The sequence below is a fragment of the Myotis brandtii genome, unplaced genomic scaffold, assembly GCF_000412655.1.
Source record: "Myotis brandtii unplaced genomic scaffold, ASM41265v1 scaffold643, whole genome shotgun sequence".
NCBI classification, from domain to species: domain Eukaryota; kingdom Metazoa; phylum Chordata; class Mammalia; order Chiroptera; family Vespertilionidae; genus Myotis; species Myotis brandtii.
This window is the reverse complement of record NW_005370478.1, coordinates 1-9503: the sequence shown is the minus strand read 5'-3', so window position 1 is coordinate 9503 and position 9503 is coordinate 1. Positions and strand designations below refer to the sequence as shown.

The 9503-nt window shown below is 52.2% G+C and overlaps 2 protein-coding genes across 2 annotated transcripts; one reads left to right on the top strand and one right to left on the bottom strand.

Annotated features, from left to right (window-relative positions):
* Positions 1-2765: 2765 nt before the first annotated feature.
* Positions 2766-4739, top strand: CDC42SE1 (CDC42 small effector 1). Its single transcript, XM_014528659.1, has 3 exons — positions 2766-3079; positions 3628-3738; positions 4652-4739. Exons 1-3 carry the CDS (start codon positions 3026-3028, stop codon positions 4724-4726), a joined length of 240 nt encoding a protein of 79 aa, XP_014384145.1. The 5' UTR covers positions 2766-3025; the 3' UTR covers positions 4727-4739.
* A 2677-nt stretch (positions 4740-7416) lies between these two features.
* On the bottom strand, positions 7417-9498 carry LOC102248587 (chromosome unknown open reading frame, human C1orf56; the record flags this gene model as incomplete). Its single annotated transcript, XM_005880636.2, has 2 exons — positions 7417-7808; positions 8668-9498. Coding segments are annotated over 2 exons (852 nt in total), but the record flags the coding sequence as incomplete, so codon positions are not given.
* Between the last annotated feature and the right edge of the window lie 5 nt (positions 9499-9503).

The following is a 9503-nucleotide window of genomic DNA, read 5'->3' as shown; positions in this document are numbered from 1 at the left end:
GTCCTCGCTCACGCGCCCCCCCTGCCCCCCCCCGCGGTGCGGCCACTGAGGAGTAGAAGGGAAAGGGGGCTGGGGTGTTGGGGAGGTGGGAGGTGGGAGGGGAGGTCTCCTCCGAGGCGCACTGACCCCGGGCGGAGCCGAGCTGGGTCCGGGGAGGTCTACACCCGGGGCTGGGGTGGCCACGGAAGACCGTGACAGCGCCCGAAAGATGCCCCGAGGGGCCCCCGGCCCCGTGCAGCGTGGGGAGGAGCAGCAGAGGGTGTCGGGGTCGAGTTGGGCGGTCGGCAGAAATGGAGTCTGTGTGGCTGAAATGACAGCACTGAGGGGGGTTAGGGCCGGCTTCTGTCTCATCTGACGCCCCACCAGGCCTTCCCCGGGGCGGATTCCTGAAAAGGGGGGTCTGGAGCCCTCGGGAGCTCTCCCGGTCTGCATGCCCGCGGGGGAGCAGCTGCAGCCCCGGGCTGATCGCCCCTCCATGCTCTCCGTGCGCTCTCTCTCCAGCTGCTGCTTGTGAAGGCTTGTCAGGCAGCGGGTTGGAGGCCTTGGGGCTGCAGGCAGCGGGACCGGGAAAACCGGTTTGGGCTAGAACAGGACCGGGGAACTACCTCTGCACATCCTTCCTCCCGGAACCTTCTCCCATCCCGTCTCCCGCTCACCCCCCAGCGGCTCCGCAGCTGCTCAGCCCTGAGCTCCGGTGACCGTGGTGTCCCCCCAGCTCCAGTTCGCCCTTCCTATTTGGGACTTGGGCCCGGTTCTCGGAACCACCCGACTGTCAGGATGTGGACCTCTGCGCTCTAACCCTGACCCCTCCTGCTGTTTCCCCTTCACGGCGGGATGGAAAGAGTGGACAGTGGGCTTGGCACCTCTTTTAAAGAAGGAGCCAATCACTCTTACTTTTCTGGCCTTGTTCTCCCCACCCTCCCAGCCCCAATTTCACCCTGCCCGGGTTTCTCCACACGCTGACACACACCCCCTTCCTCCCCCGAGTTTTAGGCACCCGGAGGTCCTGTGTCCTGTGTCCGAGGGAATGGAATTTCCTGGTCACTTCGCATCCTCATGGGTCATTTCATGCCAAGTCCCACACACACACTTTCCCTCCACCCAGCTCTGGCCAGGTCCCTGGAAAAGGAACAGAACCGTCCTTGTTCCCTCCGTTGCCCCATTCCCTCTCCCTCTCTCCTCTCCCCCTCTCCCCCTCTTTTCTTCTCTCTCCTCCCACCATCCACTTCTGTCCACTCAGCTTTGAGCCAGGGGGGTGTTGGGGAGAGTCCAAGCTCAGTGCAGCCTGTCTGGTGGTGTTGGGGGTTTCCTCTCATTCTTCATTGTTGTCTCCGTCACCCCCCACCCCTGCCTCCAACCCTTACCACAGGCTGCCGCAGCCATCACTACAAACCCTGTGACTGACTTCCCCATTGACCACAGCTCCCCTCTCTGGACAGCTGTGTTCTGACTTCCACCCTGTCTCATAACTCCTCCCTCCAGCGGTGGGAAGGGAAGTAAGAGAAAGGACCCGGGTCCTTCCCTTCCTTAGAAGCTGTATCTCAGTGTTTGTGTGATCTCATCTCGGGGCTTTTTAAAACACCACCAACAGCTACTCAGTTCTTAGATCCGTCTAGGTTGCCAGAGCTTCAGGGTTCAGGGCCTGGGACTGGAGGGACAGGAGGTTCATATTCATGCATTTATAGTATTTCTCAAGCTGCCCTGTGTGGAAACATTGAGCTTGCCTGTGTTACAGGACTGCGGAAACGCAGTGAGTACAGAGAAACTCAGCTGTGCCCTACCCTGGCTGGCAGTAATGAGAGTTCTTCCTGGGGCACTAATGCTTTGGAAAGTTCCTTGGGTCTGGTTGGGGATGGAAGTGGTGAGGAGGGAGGAGAGAACAGGTCACAGCATGAGGGGAGGAGAGGGGGGGAGAGAGAGGCGGGCGCGGAGCAGAGTGGCACGATAGGACATGTGAAGAGGGCGGGGAGGCTGGAAAAAGATTCCTCCTGGCCTGCAACCTGTGCACAAGTCACACTCGGAGATACGGCCATGCCACAGGGGTGCACGTGCAGGGGTGCAGTGACATAGGACACAGAGAAACAGTGTGTGCAGCCTTGAGGCAAGATCTCAAGGTCAAGTCATAAAGGCACTGCTAAATGTCTTTGGGAGGGGTTGGATCTCAGTTGAGGGAAAGGAGGAGGAGCAAGGGCAGAGAATAGAAAGAGAGGGAAGGAATTCCTCACTGTGGCAAGTCTTTCTGGAGGATCAACCTGCTGTACTTAGTTACCTAGGACTTAGGTGGTCAGGGTCTTAAAGGAAATGTAGGTGCTGAGGGTAAGGTAAGGAAAAGGGGGGGAGGGACAGGGGCGGAGGCCTTGTTTGTGAGAACAAAAAAACCACCATTTCCTCTTCAAAGTCACTTCGCTGCCCCTCCCCTTCTGGCCTGTACCCAGGGAGAAGGGAGGTAGAGCTTGTAGTGCCCCCCAAAGTGTGCTCATTTATGCCAATATCCTTTGGTCCCCTCCCCTCCCATCATCCCAGATGCTTCCAGACCCCTTCCTCTCCCTTGGTGCCAGCAGCTGCTACGCCTTAACCCCTTGGTGCCCTTTGGCTCTTTTCCTTCCTTTGAGAGTCTCACTGAGGTTCTGCCGTTTGAGGTTAGTGTTGGGCACAGGACTAGGGCTTTAAAGGGAGACCCCGAGTCTGAGCTCTTCAGGAGGCTTCTCAGAGAGGGAGGGACTCCCCATTAACCTTTCTTCTCTCTCTCCTTTCTGCTCCTCCAGGGTTCCAGGCCTGAGGAAGAGGACCGTGCGCCTGCCTGCCCACCTCACTCCCTGGCCCTGCTGGTGTCTCAGGGTCTGAGACACGGGCCTTTCCTGCCCAGCTGAGGTTCCGAGGACTCTCCTTTCTCTAGCCCTGTCCTGTGGCGTGAACCCAGGGTGTTGCGACACCCGAAGGGAGTGAGAAGTGGGCGGTCAAGGCACCAGGGCAAGAGCCCTCTGGGGCCTCGGGCTGCAGAGTGAAACTGGAACCATCAGGGAACATGAGTGAATTTTGGCACAAACTGGGCTGCTGTGTGGTAGAGAAACCCCAGCCGGTGAGTCTCCCCGCCCCCACCCCGCACGCACAGAAATCAGTTACCGTATCCTGTGAGGTTGGCTCACCGTCTAGGACCTGCAGTCTAGAAAGCACTCGTCTAGCCTCCCTCTGTCGGGATCGTTTCAGTGGTGAGGCAGGTGGGTACCACAGTAAAGGGGGACTGGGTGATGGGAGAAGTGAATAGTCCCAGCTCTCACTTCCTGTTCCTGTCCCTTCTGAGGTGGGTGGGGGTTGTAGGTGGAGCTTAATACCTGTCAGTTTTCCCCATTGTTTCCTCATCAGCCAGGGGTGACTTTGATGTGTCCTTTCTTTGTCCAGTATTCACTCTGCCGGCCACTGCCCTCACCGCCCTGCCTGTGTCCTCTCTGTGTTATTCCAGCCTTGCCTTTCACACCCGAGTGATTTATTTCCCTATTGTAACGCCATATTCCCTTTCCTACCGGGCCTTAGCTCTCCCCTTAGTGGTTTTCAAGACTCTTTTTTCCTTCCTCCACTGTGACTGCAGGAGGGGCTTTCAGACATAACTCCCCTGTTTTCTCCAAGCAGAAGAAGAAGAGGAGACGGATCGATCGGACCATGATTGGGGAACCAATGAATTTTGTCCACCTGACTCACATTGGCTCCGGGGAGATGGGGGCCGGAGATGGCCTTGCCATGGTAATAAGGGAATGTTTGATATGGGGTTGTGGCCTAGAACGGTTCCTCTTTGAAAGTTCGAGCAGGGGTCATAACAGAATACTTGATGGGGAAGTAAGCAACGAGGATTCTAGTCCCGGTCACCAGTTGGGTAAACCTGGGACCTTGGCATTTCAGGTCTCTGGCCTAGGCTCCCTCATCTTTACAGTTAACAGATTGTTATTAATTGGGGTGGGAGATAGATATGTCTTTAAGAGTTACTTGGACGGCTTTTTCCAAAAACCGTATCCCTTCCTTCTATTCATTAAGAACTGCTGTCTCGGTGCTATAGTAAGTCACATTGTGGTTGGGATGTTGGGGCAGGAAAAAGGCCCAGCACCTCTGTCCTAAATAACATCTAATATGTATTTTGCTCTCAAAATAAGGGAAATGGGGGTGGAGATAGTGAAGGAGTCTTTTCACCAATTGCAGAACTTAGATAACGATGGTAGGGTCCTTTGTGGGAGGATCTTATAAGTAAAAGAATACTTTTTTTTTTTTTAAGTCCTCACCCAAGGACATGCTTTTAATAATTTTAGAGAGAGAGGAAGGGAGAGGAACATTGATATGAGAGTGAAACATCCATTGGTTGCCTCCTGCACATGCCCCGATGGGGGAATCGAATCCATGACCTTCCGGTGTATGGAACCATGCTCCAACCAACTGAGCCACACCAGCCAGGGTGTAAGAGACTAATTTTTGTCTCATCCTCACAAAGGTCAGTGTGAAGGGAGGCGTGGGAACCTCCCTTGGAGGAATGGTGATTAATTTTAACCTTCCCAGATGATTTTATCTTCAAGGGGATGGGGTCAGCCTCTTCCGTGGAGGGCACAGGGGAGGTTTCTTACTGTGAGACATGAAGACTTGGGAGAGTTTCACATGTGCTTTTCCACAGACAGGTGCTGTTCAGGAGCAGATGAGATCCAAGGGAAACCGAGACAGGCCATGGAGCAATTCTAGGGGCTTGTAGCTCCAACAGGAATGGTGAGTAAATAGAGAGCACCTCCAGCACCTGCTGAGGCTCTGCCTTGGAACCCTGATCCTCTGCAAGAAAGGGAATCAAGGGAAGGAAGAATTAGACCGGGAGAGGTGGTAACGTGGGATCCAGAAAAGCAGAGAGAAAGGGATGTGCAGACAGGAATAGAGAAAAGAGCGCACTATGGAAATGGTCTGCACTAGGTGGTGCCTTTCTCCCCGAGACCTTGGTTTTCTTTGAGAGGGAAACCGAGACAGGCCATGGAGCAATTCTAGGGGCTTGTAGCTCCAACAGGAATGTTTTGCTGTCTGAAGTCTCCACGCTGTTCCCAGCCCAGAAGAGATGCTGCCTCCACCAGATCCTCCGAGAACCAGTGTCTTCAAGGCCCCTTTTTTTCCTTATCTGCCTGATAGTGCCTCAAAAGGCTTGGGGGCTGGACTCCCCCCTCCCTCCTCTGGCTGTAGCCCCACCTGGAGATGGGGTCAAGGCAGCAGGACTGACCAAGTAACTACTGGTTGGCCAGAGGAGCTCAGCTGAAGCCCTGGACACTCTCAGATCTGAAATGGGAGTTTCTGGAAACCTGGAATGAGTTCCCTCCTCCTGAATGACAGTCTGGGTGCCACCTGTTTTTAATCTATTAGCCTGAACTCCTTAAATGGCAGGTGGGTGAGGTTACCAAGCTGGAGCTGGCTTTGCTGAGAGCTCCCTACCTCTCTGCCCTTCTCCTTCCTTCTGGAATGAACTGAAGCAGACCTCAAGCAGGGGCTGGGAGGGTGACCACTGCCTAGTCGACTCTCTTTAAATCTCAGACCTTAAACTCACAGCCCTTCAATATCTCTCTGCCAATACCAGCGTCTTTCTCTAGTTAGGCCTCTAACCCTGTTTCTGTAGCATTGCTAGCTCCCCAGTATCTTTCCTTTTTAAAAATTAATTAAAAAGTAAATTTAAGATGCATTCTCGTAATTACCCCCACTCTGCTACTACCTCCGTCCTTACCCTCATTCCTGTTAGAAACCTTATTGTTTCCCATTGAATAAGACTTAAGAGATGGGTCTTAACCTGATGACATTCCAGTTAGATCTTGGGGACCTGGCCTGCCCTCTGCCAACCTCCCTGCTGGCCCAGGTGAGAGGAAGAAGAGGGAGCTGGAGAGAAATCCAGATGGCAGCGAAACTAGGAGTTATGTCTCAGGTGGACTTCCTTCCTGACCCTGGAGGATGGAAGGTGGGGAGACGAATTGGTTGAAAACAATCACCTGGGAGTTTAGGAATCTTAAGATCCTCACAACCTGGGCGCAGGGAGACAGCAAGGTTTCTCAGTCTGGACACTTTTGACATTTTGGGCTGGATCATTCCTAGTACTGGGGACTGTCCTGTGCATTATAGGATGTTTAGCAGTGTCCCTGGCCCACCCTAGTTATCACACCCAAAAATGTCTCCAGACATTGCCAAGTGCCTCCCAGGGGAGGCAAAAGCACCCCAAGCTGAGAGCCAGCGCTCTAGAATCAACACATTTTTCTCGAGTGATTTTTGTCCCCTACCGCACCCCCATCCCATTATTCATCCTAAGCCTGAGCCTTGATGAACTAGACCCCCTGTAAACTAGGCTTAATCGTCTCCAACAGTTTTTTACTCATTGTGTTGCTTGTGCTTGCATGGGTTGCTTGTGATGGACATGCTTCTCCCTTCTTGCTCGGTGGAGGAGGGGTTCCTGCAGTGGTGGGATTGGGGAAGGGAGGGAGAGAAAAGCAGTAGAGCCATAGGCACCCCAGCGCTGTTCTCCCCAAACTTGAAGCTCTATTTCTGTGCCCTAGTCCTGGAACCAGACACAAATAAGACTCAGGGAGTTTTGTCTGAAGAACTCTCCACCTGGCCGAAGAGTCTGCTTTAGGTGGGGAAGTAATGGAGGAGCAGGGTCTTCAGGCACTTTCCGTTTTCTCAGGTGTGTTTTGTCCTGCCCCCTTCCTCGCAGGGAGATGAGGAGGCAGCACAGGACAGATGAGCTCCTGCCTGCTCTGTGTCCAGAACGCAGGGGTCTCTCAGTAGCTCAGTAGCAGGAAGCATGGTGGTAGTGGGGGGTCAGGAATGGGGGAATGAGGATCCACTCTGCCAATTCCACCATCTATGAAGTTTGCCCCCAGCTACAGTGACTGAGGTTCTAATTTTTTCAAGTTTCAGTGTATTTTCTAAAGTTTTCCAAGGTCTAAGATTGCTCATAGAGGTAACATTCCAAATCTACTCTGTGCCAGTCAAGCTAGTTGCTCTGAAAGTAGTTCATCTTGCCCCAAAAGTAGCTCAATAGCATGAGGGTTTTACTAGATCTACAGGGTTGACAGGATCGGGTAGGAAGATGGAGGCTCCTGGAATCTGGTCACTCTGATCTTTTAGCCTCATTCTTAGGCCAGTTCTTTGGACACAATCTTTTCTTTGGTTCTCTCTCTTTTAATTACCTTCTCTTATGTGTGTGCTACCATCACTTTAACAATATCTAGAGTGATGGGAATAGGTTTGAGAGTCATAATTTATATTGAAAAATTGTTGGACTTCTAAATATACTTTTCAAATAAAAAGTTGAAGCAAAATAGTCACAGAGTAATCACTACAGGTGTATATTGGATTAAACGATAGATACGGCTGATGAAGTGGTGAATGTGGGATTTTGTACCATTGTCCTTTCTGAGGAGAAAAGAAGGCTAAGTATTGTGAAGGCAAGACCACCATCATCTAAGGGCTCAACTCCTGCTGGGCATTCATCTGAGATTTTTCAAAAGAAGTACTTGTTTAAAAAAAAAACTCTGGAAATAAGGAAGATGAACAACAACCATTTTATCCTGGGGGACAGGAGAAGCCCAAGCCAGATGCTGCTAGCTACCCAGTTCAGTTTCACAAAATTTTTGGTCTCTCCTCCTTCAGATACCTCTGTAAAAAGACACAAGACTAAACAATTTTTTTTTCTAGTTTTGTTTTTCTGTACTAAAAATACCCAGTGGGTGCTGGGATTGAAAGGGGAGGAGAGGTTGAGATGCTGACACCTCTTCTTGCAGATCAAGTGGCCATTACCTCCGGTTTCTGTCTATCTGGGTAAGGAAACAAAATAGAGAAAAGGGGGAATATTATAATGACATCTATTTCGGTTTTTTTTGCTTGCTTCTCCCTCTGCCCACAAACCCTCATTCCCTCAACACTACTGCCCCCTATTGGTGCTTTTTTATATTGAATGATGGCTTTGGACACATAAGGAGAGACACAAAAACCATTAAAATGACCATGCATACATTTTATTGTCCTTCCTCTCTCCCCAAAGGTCCTGACATTCTGTCAACTGAGAATATTTTAGCAGGTCAATGAGAGCCTTCGGTGGTTCTTTTGGTAAAGCAGAGGCCTGTCCTTCCTTAAGAATTCTTAGGTTGCTGAGGATAATACCAGAACAATTCTTGGGGATAGTGATGGTTAAGAGCATCGATACTAGAGTCAAATCTGGTTTAAGTTCTACTGTAACTCTGCCACTTACTGGCTTAATAAACCCCCATTTCTTCCGTTGTAAAGTGGGGATAATAATACCTCATAGGCTGTTGCAGGATTGATCCAGGTAAAGTGCATATAGCAAGACCTCAAATATTGGCTGTTGTTGCTCTTAAACGGCATTAATAAGCTGAAAACTTAATTATCTTCCATATCCATTAATTATCTGCGTCAAGAATTCTTAACAATTTGGTCAATTATCATCTAGTGACCAATAATACATGTTGCCTAATGACCAACCAGTTGTTCAAGATGTAACAGGTGGAATCCATGGCCAACAATAACGTGAATAAACCAATGCATATTAGGAATCAGTAACCAGACAGATAAGTAGCAGTTCATGCAAGCACCCGGGCTGGTTCAGGACTTTGCAGAGCTATCGACAAAGATCCTGGCTCCTCACCAAACACTTACCGGTTGCATCTTGGTGAACACTGAAGAGAGGCTGTTCCAAATATCCTCCAGCCCAGCCCTGACCTGCCTCCAAAACATAAGCGCTGGGCTGGGGATGAGTCTGGTGCTGGGGGTGGGCATGGGGGTGGTGGTGGTGGTGGTGGTGGTGGTGGTGGTCTGAGTTTCAGACCAGAGGGCCGTGTCCAGGGGGCACTCCTCAAGACGCCGATCACAGCGACACTGCTGGTAGGTGCAAGGCCGGTGCTCTGTGCGGAGTTGGCTCAGCGCCCCAACTCGAAGGCGCCCAGAAAGGCCCTGCAGCCTCCCGGCCCGGGTCCTGCTCATGGTGCCCGACTTGCAGTGGCAGTGCCACGGGCCCCAGGGCATCAGCACCAGCCGCAGGTCCTCGGGAGGTGGCATGGATGAGGGTGAGATGCGAGACCAGCGCCTGGGGCTGGAACCTGCTGTTGACCAGCGGGTCAGGCTGGTGTCGTACAGCGGCTGGTGCTCAGTAGACCTCCAGCTGCTGGGCGGCAGGCTCGTGGTCAGCCTGTATTCCGGCTCCTGGATATTCGCTGCAAACCTGGAGGTGAACCTCCTCGTGGTGCTGGAAGCCGTGCTGTCAATCCCCGACTCGCTGTTATTCTTTTGGGCGTTAATCACAACCCCCTCCTCCAAAGACCCATCCTGGTCCTGCTCCCAGGAACGCAACCTGTTCATGTCCGTGGACACCGTGGAAGCCAAGAGCTCGTCAACGGCGGGGCCCGCCAGGCGGTCGGCAGTGGCCGCCACGTCATCCTCATCCTCCATTATTACCCTTCTCTTCGGGGGGACACCGGACCGGGAGGTGGGCCGGT